At 40.7% G+C, this 18,326-nt stretch overlaps 1 protein-coding gene across 2 annotated transcripts; it reads right to left on the reverse strand.

Annotated features, from left to right (window-relative positions):
• Positions 1–9,085: 9,085 nt before the first annotated feature.
• On the reverse strand, positions 9,086–17,880 carry Serpinb11 (serpin family B member 11). Of its 2 annotated transcripts, XM_052736428.1 has the most exons (7): positions 17,713–17,880; positions 16,750–16,809; positions 14,616–14,735; positions 12,616–12,733; positions 11,713–11,855; positions 10,971–11,126; positions 9,086–9,487 (listed from the first exon to the last, which is right to left on the reverse strand). In XM_052736428.1, exons 1-7 carry the CDS (start codon positions 17,878–17,880, stop codon positions 9,086–9,088), a joined length of 1,167 nt encoding a protein of 388 aa, XP_052592388.1. The 2 variants fall into 2 exon arrangements, with proteins under 2 accessions (XP_052592388.1, XP_052592389.1); XM_052736429.1 differs by lacking the exons at positions 11,713–11,855; positions 12,616–12,733.
• Between the last annotated feature and the right edge of the window lie 446 nt (positions 17,881–18,326).

An 18,326-nucleotide genomic window follows, 5' to 3' on the forward strand; every position in this document is an offset into this window, starting at 1 on the left:
TTGTTGGCCATTAAAGGTGTGGATATGAATGCTTTAGGAAAATGGCAATTTTTCCAAGTCACTATGACATTACAGTTAACACTATGACAAACAGATTAACACAGACTTGAAGACCCAGTGTTTGTGCAAAGGGGAGGGGAAAGATATTGACACACTCAATACTTTCAAGTTCCAAAAGGAATAAAACAGTAAAGTCAAAATAAAATACTATTCAAGAACACCTAAGGGGAAAAAAAAAGCTGAGACCTATTTGAAATCCAGGTCAAGGAAATCTGTCTCCTCCCCTCTTGATGTTTTTTGTCTTTATTCTGGAGCAGTTTTAGGCGTCTGGGAGAGAGTAAGCAGAGCACAGAGTTCCAGCAGAGTGTCCCTGCTCCTTCTCATAGGCCAGCCAGCTTTAGTTGTGCTTCTGGTTTTGATCCTCCAGACTGCTCTGCTGCTCCAGCGGTCCATCAGTTTGGCGGTGTCACACAGTTCTGTGTTACAGCTTTATACTGTCTTGAAATGAGTTCAACCTCAACTTTGTTCTTCAGAACTGTGGCTATTGGGGATCTTTTCCAGCTGGGAGGAGAGGAGGATGTTCTGTGGTCATGCTTGTTGTCAGGGTCAGCTTCTCAGAACGAGGAGCAGACACATCCATGGCAGAATCATGTTAAACTCCAGGTCTAGTGTGGATCAGGAGATTTTGTTTCTTCTTTTTTCCCTTTTATTTAATTGAAAATATATTCTTTTCTCATATAATATATGCTGATTATGTTTTCCTCTCCCTCTACTTCTCCCAGTTCCTCACCATCTTCCTTTCTCTCCCAATCCACTGCCTTTCTGTCTATCATTGGGAAAGAACAGGTTTCTGAGAGATAATAATAAGATAAAACAAAAAAATTACATCAAAGCTGGACAAGACAAACCAATGGAAGGAAAAGAGCCCAAAAGAAAACACAAGACTCAGAGACTCACTCGTTTGCATGCTCAGGAATCCCATAAAATATTCACTGGAAGCACTAATATACATACCCAGAGGACCTGGTGAGACCCATGCAGTCTCTGTGAGTTCACATGTTTTGCTCATGTTGTGTGTGTGTGTGTGTGTGTGTGTGTGTGTGTGTGTGTGTGTGTGTGTGTGTGTTTTCTCCATCCCATCTGGCTCTTACACTCTTTGCATGTTCTCTTCTTTGGGGTCCCTGAGCTCTAAGGGAAGCGATTTGTTGGAGACATCCCATTTAGGGCAGAGTGTTCCAAGGTCTAAGAGATTGTATTTCTTTTTTTTAAACTTTCTTTTTATGTATTCTTTGTGTCTTTCACATCATGCATCTCCATCCCATTTATTTCCCCCTCATATCCACCCTCTGCCCTTACAACCTGCCCCCCCCCCCGAAAAGTAAAATAAAATAAAATTTAAGAGAAAAAAAGGAAAAATCAGTCTCGTTGTGGAAGCTGTAGTGTGACACAGTGAGTCACACAGTAAATGCTTTTATTCATATGTCTTTACTTGCAAATGTTCATTGCAAAGAGTCGTTGGTCTGGTTCGAGGCCTCTAGTTTCTGCTACACCATCAATGCTGGGCCCTCACTGGAACTCTTGGTTATCCTGCTGTTCCCTCGTGTCGTGGAGATTCTTCAGCTTTGAGTCTGCAGGATCGGTCCCTTTACATGCTCCAGCAGATCACAGATGGGGTGGATGTTGGGGTGGGCCAACCCATAACCCTGCTTCTGAGCCGGGTAGTTGCAGGGTTGGTCAGCCCACCAGCTCTTCCTTATCCTCACCACCAGGGTGAGCTCTCCTGCATTGCTTTGGCGAGATCACCCCTTACAGCGATGAGTGGGGGCAGGGCCAGTTCTCCTGCTTTCATGTCCTTGGGTGGGATCTCCCACACCTATGCCTTCAGGGTCAGCTCTACTGTGTTGCACAGGTGAGGGGTAGGAGCCACTCTCCAAGTGCTGCAGCTGATGAAGGGCAGGGAGAGCTCTCCTGCCCTCATGACCTCAGGACAGTTCACTCACCTGCCTCAGGCATTGATGAGCAGGGTGGGCATCTTTCCCCAACCCATGCTGGCAAATGACAGCTGATTAATGGGGACAGCTCTCCCATGCTCACAACTTTGGGGCTGGCTCATCCACACCTCCGCCAATGGGATTGGCTCAACTGTGCTGCCCATGTGAGGTGCAGGACCTGCTTTCCCAAGTGTTGCAACTGGTGGCAAGCTGGGGCAGCTCTCCTGCTCTGGCCTCAGGGCCACCTCTTATACCTGCCTCAGGCATTGATTTGGCAGTGGGAGTGGGGAGGACATTATGGGAGAGCTGTCCCCATTACTCAGCTCTTATGCAGTATCATGGGCAGGAGAGGACAAGGGGGTAAGGGGGCAGGGAGGGGAGAAATGCCCTACCTCCCCCATCAACACCTGAGGCAGGTGTAAGAGCTGTCCCTGAGACTATATTTCTAATAAGCTTCTAGTCAATGTTAATAGTGTTGAATCTACACCACTTTTGGAACAGTCATTGAGAATTAACATCTGTCTCCAAATACACTTAATTACTGAACAGACTGTTTAAGACTTGAAGCAATTACAGACTTGCTACAGTTCAAGGGTCAACAAGAAGTTGTGAGAACCACCAACATTCCATGCTGGCCCCAGGGAAGGATTGCCCACTAAGACGTTTTGCTTGTATAATGGGCGATAAAAATAAGGGTGCTTTTGATTAAATCCCATGAGGCATATAATTTATTACATTGCTTAACACTGTTAAAGGTATAATTTATGTCATCTCTTAGAGTAAAAATAATTAGCATTCAGTTTTTTAAGTACTTGTAACTATGATGCTTGTTTCAAAAATGTTTCAAAAATAGTATTAATAAAAATTTTTAAAGTTGATACACAGATGTCATTTTATTGGCCATTAGTTAAAACTCCATACACTGTATAAGAATACAGCCATATTTAGGCTAAATTTTAAGGTTTTTTTTTATCCAATCAAAATGTAATCACATCATTCACCCATCCATCCTCCCCCCAACCCTTCCCACATAACTTCTCCACTCCACTTCATTTCAAGTTCATGGCCACTTAGTCCTTGTATATATTCTGAGTCTACTTAACATTGCTTGCTTGTATATTTTTTTAGGACTGACCACTTGGAGCCAAATAATAATTAAGAGGCTCATGCTCAAGGAAGACTAATTCTCTCTCTTTCTAGTCTTTAATCATCTGTAGCTTTTCATTTAGGGATAGGATCCCATGTGATTTTCTCCATCTATGTTGGCATGTTGACTGGTGTTATCATTATTGGGAGACTGTTATCTTGTTTTAGCAGCCATATTGTTGAGATTTCATGAGTACAGCTTTCCTATCACATCTACAAGACATGATCTTAGTCACAGATGTACTGGTCACCTTGCTTTTGTGATCTTTCCATCTCTTCTTCCATAAGCCCTAGATGTAGGGATTGTATTGCAAATGTACCAGCTGGAGTAGGGCACCCCACAGTCAGCCATCTGTTGCATTTTGACTAGTCATGGCTTTCTGCCATGGTCTCTGTCTGCTGCTAAAGAAGGCAGTCTAAGAGAGGTGAACGCAACACACTTATCTGATGGTATAGGATAAGTATTTAGCAATTAAGACTCCTACTGATAGATTTGTATTAGCAGATTCTCCTCTGAGATGTATAACCTCACTAGCCACAGGTGGTTGGCTGGATTTCCACTACCAGGCATGACCCCCACCCCTACTGAGCAGGCTGTAAATCCAATTAGACATTTATATCTACTCTGTGGTTCACAGGCTGGATAGATGGGTAGGACTATTATGTTTTCCTCCATTGACAACATGCATAGAACCTTCTGGTAATGAGAGTTAGTCTCAAGGAGGAGGCTTTTGAATCAAATCCAACTCAATTCCTCCAAGTCCTGTGTCTAAAGTGCATGACATCTTTAGCAACAGGAACTTATCTCCAAGTTCTGTGGAGCAACCAATGGCAACCACAATAGCTTATATTGTTTGGGAGAGTTTCTTGGACTCCACTGACCACCAAGCAGAAAGGCTTCTCATAACTATTACTAGGAGTTTCTTAGCTAGTCTCAGCTTTTGGTACCATCACCCCAAGTGGTATAACTTCATTTAAAGTATCTACACATGTGTGTGTGTGTGTGTGTGTGTGTGTGTGTGTGTGTGTGTGTGTGTGTGCGTGTGTGCGTGTGTGCGTATTATATGTAATTTGAGCTAAATATAAAATAATATAATTCCCTATGGCTTTTTCAAGCACCTTTAATGCTATATATCCCTCCTCCCTCCAACAAACTCTGTGTTGACATCCCTCTCCCCTCACTGATTTTTCTCAGTTTTCACTTTGTATCACCTGAATCCTATTATTCTCTTCTCAACACTTCTCCCCCTAATCCACAGTCCCTTTTTACTTTCCTGGTTTTTGCAGTTACTCCAGGGTAGATACTAACATCCAAATATTTGGAGCTAGGAACCACAGATGAGAGCAAAGATGTGGAGTTTGTTTTTCGGGGTCTGTATTACCTCAGTCAATATACTTTCTAGTTCTACCCATTAACTGGCAAACTACATGATTTCCTCTTTCTTTATAGCTGAATAATGCTCCACTATCTATATACGATCCACATTTTTTATATTAATAATATCTTTTATTTATTGTTTGACAGTTTCAAAATGTATACAATGGGTTTTGATCACATACACCCTGAAATTCCACTCTCCCTAGACTCCCGAAAGGTTTCCTTCCCACTATCACACTTGCCCCCGCCCCCACCATCTCCTTCACGGGGTCAGTTAATACTGCCTTCCAAAATGTTAACTGATCTTATTGCTTCATCTTACGCAGGTAACTATAGCTTCATCAATCTCTCTTCTAAATATTTATATTGGCATCCACAAGTTAATGCTGTTCTTGACCTTGGCCAGGGAAGCCTCTTAATGCAGTATATGTTAATGTAGAGACTCAGAATTGGTGAAAGTGCTGAGAATCAGTCATGTCGGGTGCTGTTCCCCAAATGGAACATCTATATTAACATCCTCAGGTCTCAAGGAACATCACAAAAGAGGGTCCAGGAAGAATGTAGGAACCAGAGGATGGCTGTGAGCACTGCAAAATGTTGTTTCCTGAATGGGACGTGGGCCGCAGCTGTTTCGCTCATGGACTCACTGAAGCTATGATCCTCATTTTCATTGCCCATTTGTCAGATGAAGAATATTTAGGGTGTTTCCACTTTCTAGCTATTTCGAATACAATGGTTATGAGCATGACTTAGCACATATCTGTGGGGCAAGACATCAGTTTCTTGTGCAAATGCCAAGAAATGGTATATCCGGGTCATGTGATAAATTCATATTTAATTTTTTGTGAATTTCCCACACTGATTTCCTGAGTGCTGAACCAGCTTGCAATCCCACCAACAGTAAATAAGGGTGTGTCTTTCTCCACATTCTCACCAGGATTTGTTGTCAGTTATTTTGTTGGTCTTAGCCATTCTGACTGGGGTAAGGTGAAAACTCAGAGTTATTTTAATTTTCATTTCCCTGGTTGATAAGGATGATAAGCACTTTACATTATTTCTCAGCCTTTTTATATCTTCTACTTGGAATTCTTTTTTCAGATCCATAGCCCAGTTTTAATTATGTTTTTGTTTTCTTAACTCTTTGGTTTTCACTTCTTTATACACTCTGGATATTAATCATCTGTCAGATGTATAGCTGACAAAGATTCTCTCCCATTCTGTGGACTACCCAGCTTGGGTGCTAGGAACTGAACTCATGACCTCTGGAAGAATAGCAAGTGATCTTAACTGCTGAGCCATCTCTCCAATCCCAATGATTTTAATTTTGTGAGTCTACTTGCCTTGGGCCTCAGAACCCAGTGATTTGGCCAGACACCAGCTAAGATGTTGCTGTGATGGCATTGTTAACCTAAGATTAGCATTTGGATCATACACTTTGAGTAAAGCAGATTATCTTTCATAGAATGGGTAGACATGCAATCAGTTGAAGGCCTTAAGGGAAAATAGACTGATATCCCCTAACAAAGGAAATTCTATTCCCATTCTAAAGCTAAAAGATAGCATGAGTCACTTCCTCTCTCTGTCTCTCTCTCTCAGAGTATATCATTTGTATCTATCATATATAATCTATATAGATATACATATGATATATATATGTATTATATATATATATATATATGTATATATATATATATATATATATAAATGTGGATATATTGTGGTGAGGGAGGGAGGGAGGGAAGAAGGGAGGGAGAAAAGTTTGTGTGATCATTAATTCAGGATTCTCTAGAGCACACCCTAGTGGTTTTGTGTATTAGTCTAGGATGACCTAGACTAATAGTTAATATACAAGCTCCTACCCAAATACTATAAAGGTCTACTAAAAGAGTCCAGTATTGATATGCCACTCTCCATTCCATGTCCCTCTCACCTCAGTTTCCAGAATAGGCTTAATCACAGTCTTCCAAGTCCCACATCATTGCCTGGTATCTACACCAGTATTTCTGAAGTGTACCTATGAGAATTATCTTCAGCTTTAACTCAAGATGATGACTTTTAACTTCTTTCCTATACCTTCAAGAGATCACGTGCTAATAAACTATTGGAGAGAACCAGGTCAGTGCTATGAGGCTCTGCTATTATCACATCCAGGTCTCCTTGTTGCTTTGGTTGACTTTCTGTCACCACAATAAAATACCTAAGAAAATTAACTTTACAGGAGTGAGTATTTATTTTGTCTCATGGTATTAGAAGTATCAATCCCTGGCTGCTTACTTTGCTGCCTTTGGATCTGTGGCGAGAACTTCATGGCACGGAATATCTAGCAGAAAAGGCCGTTCACCTGGTGGTGCCGAGAGGGAGGCAGAGACAGAGCCAGAGAGACGGGGGAGAAAGAGGGAAAGAGGAGGAAAAGGCGAAAGGAGACAAAGAAGCAGAGGCTCTGGGTCCCAACGTCTTCTTTGAGAGCATGATGCCACTATCCTGCGTTCTTCTGGGAGACCCTCTTCCTAAATATTTCTCTACTCTCTAAGAGCACCATAGTGCTGTCAGCTGTTAACCAAGCCTTCCTGTAAAGAGCCTTTGGCAGCTGAAACACCCAAACCATAACACAGGCTTGTGTGGTGACGTCAGTCCGGGCTCCCGTACAGCCAGGGACAGATTTTAGGACATGGTCTTTCCTGGACTGTTATGACCTCTTCACATTTTAGTTTTCTTCAGTTTGTTTACCATAAAAAGACAAGAAGTATCTTTATTTTTCTGTAGTGTTGCATATCTATTTCATATGAACTGAAATGTTCTCTGAGGGAGGGAAGATCATTAAGACTCAGGAAATAAATGAACACAAGTTTTTCATAGCTCCTGAAATTTACAAGATTCACAAGGCCTCTGTCTATGGTTACATAATCATTAACAATTGCTGAAGAAAGAGGCTTTCTGACTAGCCAAGCTGCCTCAGTGTCATCCAAAGAGGTTCAGGGTATAGTGTTCATGAGCTGTCACCCATCCTGAGGTGGGCTTTTCCGTGATGTAGCTGCCTTTGAGTAACTCATGCTCATGAAAGCAGCCTTCCTCCCATATAAGTAACCCTAGCAAACTCAGTGGTTCTCTAAACTAGACGTGGGTAGAATTGCTCCCTTGCTCTGCCATCAGTGCCTTATCTGGTGTGAACAGATAGATGTGTCCCAGCCTCCTCAGGAAGAGTCACAGAGCATACACACATGACTATATTTCACACGTTTACATGTCATACCATCGTATTGTGATGTCTATCATCTGGTTACTGCTCTGTGTTATCTTTGGTGGAAAATCCAAAAGCTTTCTGTAAGATAAAATCATCCAACTGATAGCTATCTTTTGTTCTTCCGAGAATTATATTTACTGAATTGCTGATTTTTAAAGCATACGAAATGCATTATATATTTTAACCAATAAAAGATTTGGCCGGAAACAGTCGCGCTTAGCATAAGCGGCTGTGAGTGCTCAGCCCCAAACAGGACATCTGCATCATAACCTTCCAAGGATCAGGAAGCACTGGGAAGAGGGGGGCAGAGAGAGTTCAAAGTAGGAGCATGAGGAGGAGTGCTCTCAACATGTCTCCTGGGCATGACACGGCCATTGCCCTCATGAGGTCTCTGCAGCTTGGGTCCTTGCAGAAGATATGCACAAAGTCAGGCCCATCAGCACATCAACACTTCATCACGAATGGGGAAGGGGCTCAGAAGACTACCTTCCCGAGGAACTGTATTGATAACTAATAGAGACCAGGAATAGGTGCCGCTTTCTTCAGTAGTGTAACCACTAATAAGTTACCCGTGCTCCACTGAACAACCTCTCACCAACACTTATTCATGCAAGCAACCCTCATTTAAACTCAGTGGGTCACAAAATAGAGATCAGTGGAGGAAGAGGAATTGTGGAGAAGAAAAAAGGTTTCCATGGAAAAGACAGGGGCATTAAGGATAGTAGTGAGGGGGGGTCAAAAATGACCAAAATTTATAACGTACATGTAAACTGTCAAAGAATTTTTTAAGAAAAAGAAAGGGTGGGAAAAGTTTCCTGAATAAGAAAGCTCCTTCCCCCAGTTAATTAACTGATATAGTGCACTCCATCTTCAAAGAACTTAAAGCATTGTGTCCATTTATTATGATCAATATAGAATTTTGAGCTAAAGTTCTTACTACTATATTTAGGCATGCAGGAAACTTATATTTAAAAGTCAAGCTAAAGTAGAAACCCTTGGTCTGATTTGTACTGTTCACTCACTCACAATCTCTCTAACATAGAAAACCCAAAAACATTCAGCTCTTTATAAACTTCTCTGCTAGCTCAATCTTGTCACTCAGTACTCAAATGAGGTCTCAAAAATAAGAAATCCAGAAAAGCACTGGGCTAAATGTATCTTTTTACAGAACTTCTCTAGTGTGAGGTTCACTAGCTCACAGGATCAGGCTGAAGATCTACCATCTGGTAGACCTGGTTTGCAGATGCACAAAAGCTGAGATGCAAATTTTTGGCCCCTTTGCCCCTGTACTCCTTTATCTATCTCTGAAGCCTCCACAATGACTTCTGTCTATGGAGAGGCAAACTTGCCAGCAAATAAAATATTGTCAGACTCATCCTGGATAGTGAAGAGGAAGGGACAATTTGCTGTGAACTGAACTGTGACAGGAAGTCGTTTCACAGCCACACTCTCCCCAGTGGCCGCTGCTGCCTCGGTGCCTTCTTCATTGACATCCACATAGGACTTGTGAACGACCGTGGATAAATATAGGCCTTTGTCTGGCGACATCCCAGAGAGATCAGCTTTGCCCACGCTGAAGATGTCCCTCATCCCTAGGGATTTCAAGAGCGAGTTTAGGTCATATTTCACTGCGAGATTGAATTTGGGGATGTGAACATCCACTTCTCTTTCCACCATGTTAGAAGAGTTGGTCCACTCTTGAAGCATCTTCACATTCAGGTGTTTTTCTATCTAAGAGTCAAAATACAGATGCGTACACATGAGCCGAATACACAGCTTCTGAGTGAAACATGTTTCCGTGATTCCCGCTGTGAATGGCTCAGCTTCATGTTGGCTTTAACCTTCAGTGCTCATGCGCTACCTTTCTATTCATTTAGCCTTAATTTCCCTTTCTGTTCCCTGCTTCTCCTCTATGTTCCCTCACTGACTTTTTCCGTGTACACTCTTGAATTCCCTCAGCATTTAGCCTTTACCTAAACTTCTCTGCTTATTGCTTTAGCCATCATTTTGTGCCTGCTTCCTGAATCAATCCAGCCATTTCTTCTTGGCCTTTACCTGAAACTTTGAGTAACATCTTTATGACCTTAGTTCTCATTTGGCTTCTAAGATGCCAGATCCCTTTGTCCTACCCTTAATGGCTCCAATCTCTCTGATGACCTTTACTCTCTCTGATGTTTCTTCTGAAGCTCAACACGGTACATGCTTGCCTAATGCCTTTGTGCTTCTTTCTGACGGGCATTTCAATTCCCACATATGTACTTAGGTTTCCCAAATGGTCCCAGCAATTGACTTCTCATCATAAAATCAATCTTCATCATTTTGATTGTCATTTAAATGCTAATCTTGGGTATTTAATGCCCTATAGCCAACCCTCTATAGCACCAGTACATAGACACTATATACTGTGTCATTTTTATTGTTAACTTGTCCCAAAGTTTAAAACTGTCATTACCTTCCCATTCTCATAATACAAAATTTTAAGATTAAGGTAGATATTCTTTCAAAGTTTCCTTTTATCATTTTCATTTGCTAGCTCTAATCTGTTACCTTATGACAAAAACCAGCAGATCTCAGCTGCCTCATACTTAGCACACTTACACGTGTTCTTTACTCTTCCCAGATCAGGAGGGTCTCCTCACTTCACCTGTCTATCTTCTATACATTTAGTAAAGCTCACATGGAGATAATTCTCTAGGAATACCACCCTCAGAGCCTCATTCTAATTCATATCTTTTGGTTTTGCACATGACTGTGAGTGTATCCTCTGGTTAAAACTTTCCCCCAGCAAGGCTTCAGCAGATCTCTAGGATCCAGGAATCTGATTGGCATGACATGAATCTGATTAGCATGATTATTATAGAAAGATGTCCACTAAGTGTCTCCTGAGGAATATGTGCGTGCATTTATATTGTGTAACATAGTGAACCTACATAACTTTTTCAATGAATGAAGTGCTTGTCTGCCTGAATATATATTCCTAAAGGGCAGGAATCATCCTTAATCTACAGCTCCTGGGAAAAGACCACTAAGTCTAGTTGTGAGTCCATGACTGACATACAGAAACCACATGGCACACAGAGTATATGTGAAAGAGTGTGGGTACACACACACACATACACACACACACACACACACACACACACACACACACACACATACACACACACACACACACTCACACATTCATTGCAAGATGGCATTGTTGAGCTTTTACCTGGTTTACATTGGCTGTGCCCCCTGGAAGCAGGATGATCATTTTTAGCTTGTTGTTGGCATAGGGAAGCTCAAGGACTTGCATCTGTGGCTCCCTTATGAAGGCCAGTTTAAACATTCCAGTCTGGAACATCATGTCCACAACTGCACTTTTACCCTATGGTTAAAAAGATTATGATTAAATTGTACAGTCGCAGTGCATATGTATGTGTACTTTATTTTTATAATGCAGATACCCATGTTAGCACTGTAAATTATAAACCATTGACTATACTCTTTTATTGCTTTCCTTTGCCATGAGTTATCAATTTTGTAATCATACAATATGTCAAAGTTAGAGACTGTGGAAGTATAATAATATAGAGATGATTTCGGTCTTTAATTACGACACCAGAGTCTCCAGCTAAAATGACTTATACTAGAAATCAAACGAGAGGCTCACTATCTCTTCTAAGCCATGTGGATACTGTCCAGGACAAAAGCAGAGTTGATTAACAGTCACAGGAAGTAGCCACGGTGTGAATATCAAGACTACAAGGGCAGAACGGGAGGAAGAGAAGAGGTCTCCATTCTTTCAGGGAGCCTCTGTCCAGTCTCACGTCCAGTGAGAGAAGTTAATGCAATCTTTAAAACTAAAAGCTTTCAGCAACCTACAGAAATGTTTTCATGAAATATTTCTGAATTGTCCTTAAATTATTATTTCATTTTAAGACTTGTCATTGGTCTGAGAATGAAATACTCACCACACTTATATGAAAGGGAGCCTTCACAGTCTCTCTTTTCTCAAACTTATTTTTCCATTGTCCCTTGAAATATATGGCACTCACTAGGACCATGACAGAGGAGGGGTCAATTGTACCCTTTCCAAATAGGTTTGTGACTTTTCCTTGTAGTAAAACGAACAAAAGAAGAGGTAATTTTATTTGGATTAACTTGTTGCTAATAGACATTTGCATAGTGTTTTTTCAGACAGTAATTTTACATTTGAGGTCCCAGAAGAACTCGTGTTTCTGGACATAGAGTCTTTCCCTGTCACAGGTACTTCTGGTCTAGGAAGTAATGCCTTAGGGGTGACTCAATCTGTTCTATACCTACTCATTTCTAACAAATTATTGTCTATTATTGTTTTAGAAAACTCTTTACTAACTTCTGTAGCTTATCTTTAAATGATCCCCTCCCTAGGTGAACAGGATGGCTCAGCACAGCAGTTTTCAACCTGTGGGTCTCAGCTCCTTCGGGGCTTGTGTATCAGAGATATCATGCATGTCAGATACTTACATTTCGATTTATTACAGTAGCAAAATTACAATTATGAAGTAGCAACAAAATAATTTAATGGTTGGGGGTCACCACACATGTGGAACTGTGTTAAAGGGTCACGGCATTAGGAAGGTTGAGGACTGCCTTAGCAGGTAAAAATACTTAGCACACAAGCCTGCTGTTCCATCAAGAGAACCCAGGTCTTTCATTGTTATCTATTTACCCGCATGTAGACTTCACACTAGGTAACTTCAGCTTCCTTGTTAGCAAAGCAAAGTAAGATTTTTACCAAAGTTTATACACATACAGATACATGTATGCTTACACACACACACACACACACACACACACACACACACACACACACACACACGAGTTATCCTTACCATTAGTTTTATTTTCAACCCAAGCATTAATACTTTTCCTTGTCTCTTCTGTAGACAGTTCAAAATCAACAGTTTGCAGCTTGGCTTGGAACAGTTTCTCAGAACATCTTAGATATTGCTGTTAAAAAAAAAGTCAATTGAAAGACAACACAAAAATAGTACAAAGAGGGGTCTGGGACATGGCCAGTGAGTAAAGTGTGTGCTATGCAAGTGTGAAGAGCTGAGCTTGCTCCCCAGACCTGCATGAAAGCCAGGTGGCATGCACTTGACTCTAGTTCCCCTTCAAGAAGATAGAGAACAGATAGGTGAACCCCCACAGCTAGGGCCTGGATGGCCCAGCATAAACATTGGTGAACAAGGAAGAGACCCTGTTTTACAAAAGGTGAAAAGAGAGAACTGACACCAAAGCTTTCCTCTGACTTCCACATACACACACTGGCTCAGGTACTGACTCATACAGTGACACACAGCAGCACACACACACACACACACAAACACGCAAGCACACACACGTATGCATGCACATACATAAACCATAAAAAATAGTTTAAAGAAAATACATACATACACACACACACACACACACACACACACACACACACACACGGAAGAACATTATAGCACAGAATGTTCTAAAATCCTAGCACAGAGACAAACATCTGTTGATGTAACAAGCTTAAAAGGAAGAATGTCCATGAGTACTTGTCTTTAAATCCAAAGATTTTCCAAAAATGAAAAATATCCAGAAACATTTGGACGTTTTCCCATTATGTCATAGACTTTCTTATACCAACACATTCAAATCAAAATGATGAATTTCATACACTGAGTAGCTTTTTTGTCTGTCCCTATGTTTTTCCTCCTCAAAGTTTAAGAAACAAGAGTGTTAGAGGAAAATCGGTAAGCATAGTGGCTAAATAACTCCTTACCCCAGGAACAAATTCAAACCCCCCCCCCAAAACAACATATATCTCCTGTCTTGTCTGGGTCGCTGTTTGGGAGAAGCAAAGTACACCAGCTCAAAGGAGATGATCCTTGACTTCATCACATCAGACACTCAACATAGCACATTTTTGTGAGCCTCTGTGACAGTCGAAGGAGGAGTCTGCAGTGCCAAAGTGGCCCACCCACCTCGGACACAGAAGTTCTATCAGTGATATGTGACATCTAACACAGCTTAAGCCACCAGACTGAGAAGACAAACAAGTGTTTGAGGCTTCCTCTCAATGCCTCAGTAATCCTGGTTAGATGAAGATGGACCAAGGACACCAGGGTTTCATGTCCGTCATGGAAGGAAGAAGCCTTGAGTTTAGATAAGGATTAAATCTAATTCTTGATAATTATCTCTGTGACCTTTGTCAATTGAAATTTTCAGAATCTGTTTTAGAGACTCTAGAATTTGTGGAAAATTTGTACCTTTTTCATAGCACAATGAAATGACTGTATGAAACAATGGCTGTGATGAGTTCATGAGTGACAGGCACAGGGGATCAAGTAAACTTTTAGTGAAAATACACACTACAATGTTGGTGAGTAAGGACTGAAACACATCTCCAATTTTGGAGCTAGACAAAAATATTCTAAGCCTCTTATTTTAAAGACAGAAGTGAGTTGCTCAAAGTCATATGTATAAATGGAAAGAAAACTCACATCTCTTGGTTCCTAGTGGAATATACTTGCAACTACCTCTTGATAGTCTATTGTCAAGGGACTTTGTAAAAGATGAGAAATGGGTTTCACTTTTCTCCTCCATAAAGGGCAATTCTTATAAATGACTTTCATTTTGTGTTTCATCTCTGACTTTAGATCTTGCACAGCTTTAGGGATTTTTCAGAGAAAGCAATTTTCATGTGATATTGCAGAACTCAAAGTGGGAATTTTGATAAAGCCATTTCTCAGAAACGCTAAGCTCAAATTCAACATTGTAAAGAATACCATAAGCTCTCCTCACTCTCCCTCAACTTTGTATTATGAAATTCAGAGGCTCCAGGCATGCTTACCTTGTGGAATGTTATCGCCTTCGTCCCATAGATTCTATTGGCAATGCTGAGGGAATTTGGTTGGTTGATTTGGGATAGCAGGGCTCCAAACTTAGAATGCATCCTTCCGCCATGGCTGCACTGACAGGTGAACAAAAAAGAAAAGCAATTGGTTTCTTGCCACTGAGGAGTTAAACAAAAGTAAAGAAACAGTATCTGCAGATCAAGACGCTTGCCTTCCAGCAAGCAGCAGTGAACGCCAAGAGATGAACCATCCAAGCACCTTCCTTGATTTCCTTCAGCATTTGATCTCAACAGACTGTACACAGATTCACATGTACTTACTTGTTGGTCCTAATAGTTTAATTCAAAGCTTAGGTTTTTATGAACAAAGAGGTTCTAATGCAAGTTCTGCAGCTGCCTTTGTATTCATATTTTTATTTTCAATGTGTGGTCTTTTATTCTTTCTTTTTTCTTTTCTTTTCTTTTTTTGACAGCTTGTTGCTTGTATGCTATTTTTTCATTGTGATCTCTTCTTCGTTGCCATCTCTTACCCCCTTAGATTCTTATTGACTCTTTCTTCCCAACCAATGGATATGGTCTTAGTAAGTAGTCCTGGCTTGAATTTATTATGTACACCAGTCTGGCTTTGAACTTGCCAACAATCCTCCTGCCTCGTATGTGTTGAGATTACAAACATAAACCAACACACCCTACTAATGTCTTCATTCTTCAACCTTCACTAACAAGATCTAACACATTCACTCGATTTTGTGCAGTAGCAATTCTGCTAAGTTTGCAACTGTGATACATGTGAATTATAATTAAGAATTCATTGATACCAAAGAGGCAACGCCTACATTTTCTAAACAACGGTTCCTAATAAGTAGGGTTTCTGAGGTTTCAATTTTGTGTGTGTGTGTGTGTGTGTGTGTGTGTGTGTGTGTGTGTGTGTGTGTGTTAGAATATTTAACTATGTAAAGATGTGTTACATTTGTTTCTGCTGTGGAGTATTACTTTAACTGTGTAAAGGAGTGTTACACTTGTTTCTGCTGCGCTTGCTTAATTGTGTAAAGATGTGTTGCATTTGTTTCACCTTGCCTGCCAAAAGCACCTGAATAGTCTAATAAAAGATGAATGGCCAACAGCTAGGCAGAAGAGGGGTTGGCAGGCAGAGAGAATAACTAGTAGGAGAAATCTAGGCTTGAGAAGAATGAAAGAGAAGAAGAGAGGAGAGAATGAGGGAGAAAGAGAGGAAGACGTCCAGGCACAGCCAGGCAGCCACCAGCCAGCAGACACTGAGTAGGACATACAGAAAGTGAGGTTAAAAAAAGGCAAAACGTAGATGAAGAGAAACAAGTTAAGTTATAAGAGCTAGCAAGAAATGAGTCTAAGCTAGACTGAGCATTCATAACTAATATTAAGTCTCCATGTTATGATTTGGGTGCTGGTTGGTGGCCTAAAAGAAAAAACCTGGTATGTGTGTACATTTATCCATATACCCAAGCACCATGCGAGAATTCTAAGTAAATGAATGAATACTTCTTTAAGAATAAAAAACTATTGTCTCAGAGAATATAGATGGGGTCACATCAGGGACAGTATGTAATTAAATGGCAACCATTTCTCAGAAACTCTTAGTGAGTCAACAAAACTATATGTGTGGATGAATCTGGCAGAGTCAACAGCAGACACAGGCACAGAACAGAAAAGTCTGAGTGAAGATGACAATAATCAGTTAAAAAATTTGGATGGAGAGGCTTTGGCATTATTGTTATCATTACTACCATGTGCTAAACTCAATACTCTGCTGTGGTAATTGGAAAGATTGTCAGAGGAGTCCAGACAGAGCTGACTTTCTCTGTCCTTTTCTTTTTCTTTTTCTTTTTCTTTTTTTTTTTCAAGACAGGGTTTCTCTGTGTAGCCCTGGCTGTCCTGGATCTCGATCTGTAGACCAGGCTGGCCTCGAACTCACAGAGATCTGCCTGCCTCTGCCTCCCAAGTGCTGGGATTAAAGGTGTGAGCCACCACTGCTGGCTCAGAGCTGCCTTTCCTATGGACCCAAGAGAGGACTCCACTACTCTACTCATGAAATAGGATTTCCTGATGTGTAATGCTAAGAGTACTTGATATCTCAGCAGTGATATCCTCATACCTCAGAAGAGTCTGTCATCTTTGGTTTTAAGAATTCTGAAAAGTTGTCATAGTGGAGCACCTAGGAAAAGAAGAGAGATCAACTGGCCATGAAAGTGATACACAATCTATAAAATCTGAGAACTGTATTCATTCTTCATTTCAGATCAACATCTGATAACGTATGTTCCAAGTCCTGAGTTAATTCATTGAGTTTCTATCTAACCCTCCCAACAACTCCATGAGTAAATACTATCACCTCCATTTTATGTTAGGAGAACAGAGATCAAAAAGGATAAGCACCCTTGCCCCAGACCATAGTTAATCAGGTTCTAGGAGATGAGTGTTATTATTTCAGGCCACTCTGCCTTTTTTTCCTACTCTTCAGGCCTTTATCTAGAGCATTGGCCATTGGGAGCCCTAGAAACATGACAGTTTCTCAGTAAAGTAAGATAAGCAACTATCCTAAGAATTATAAAGAGATATTTTTCTAAACATTCTCAGTAATAAAAATACATAGATTGGAAAGACCCTGGTGACCGGTGTCATGTGACAGATCACCATTCCTCTGTTTTCCTGGTTGTAAAATGAGGATAACAATCTCTGTCTGCTAACAGGATTGTCCTGAAGAAATTTAGTAATAAATTCTTTTTTAAAATTTATTTAAAATATTGTGAGGGTTTGGGTTTAAAATTTTTAGATGGAAAGAATAATACCAAACATGTGTCTCTATTATATTCAAATCACTAAAATAAAAGTTACTGCAAAATATAGTTGATATAAAAGGAGTTATATGTTGTATTGACTTGCATCAAACTCTATTACTTAAAACTTTTTGCCTTTCTAAGAAACATGTCTTACCTAAGTATGCCTTTTCATTACACAAGATGATATTTTTTTAATGAAAAATAGCTGAAATTTGGCAGACTAGAGGTGGCACATAAAAGATATCTGGGTTCTGGGGATGTTCTCCTCCAGTTCTTACCTTTTCCATTTGCTCAGCACTCTTGCCTCTGGCACCCAGAAGGAGCATGCTTAGAGCATAGAACATAGAGAGTGGAGAAAAGAAGATGTTTTCTCCCACATTGCTACTACTCAGCTCTTTGAATACATCAAGGCAAAATTCAGCATTTGCTGTGGTGATGGGGTTCATATTTGTGACAAACAATGCCTAAAAACAGAGCAGAAATAATTCAGTCCTTGTGTATTACTTTCTGTTTTCAAATGCTTATGCTACACAAACTCAAACAATTGTTTTCCCACCAGATTGCCCACATTCACAGCCTCATGAGAACAGAGTGTCACCTTTCCATGCAGTTCCATGGGAGCAACCTGACACTTGCCACAGTTTTATCCCCTCCTTGGCACTCTTCCAGGAATGCGAAGCAAAGCTAGGAAGGTGGTCAAAGCTCTCCACCTACTCAGAGCCATGTCATCAGTGACAATCCAAAGAGAAAAACCCGAGACAAGGAAAGATTATCCTGGAATGGGTGCTACTTTAGGGAAAGAGCATGCTGGGAAAGAAAGTTCAGTCCTACAAACATTGACAGAGTGCTAAGAGTAGAGAGCCCCAGAAACAGCAATCTGCAAGAGCAGTTC

Source organism: Peromyscus californicus, unplaced genomic scaffold, assembly GCF_007827085.1.
Source record: "Peromyscus californicus insignis strain IS unplaced genomic scaffold, ASM782708v3 Scaffold_14__1_contigs__length_90479793_seg_1, whole genome shotgun sequence".
In the NCBI taxonomy this organism is placed as follows: Eukaryota; Metazoa; Chordata; class Mammalia; order Rodentia; family Cricetidae; genus Peromyscus; species Peromyscus californicus.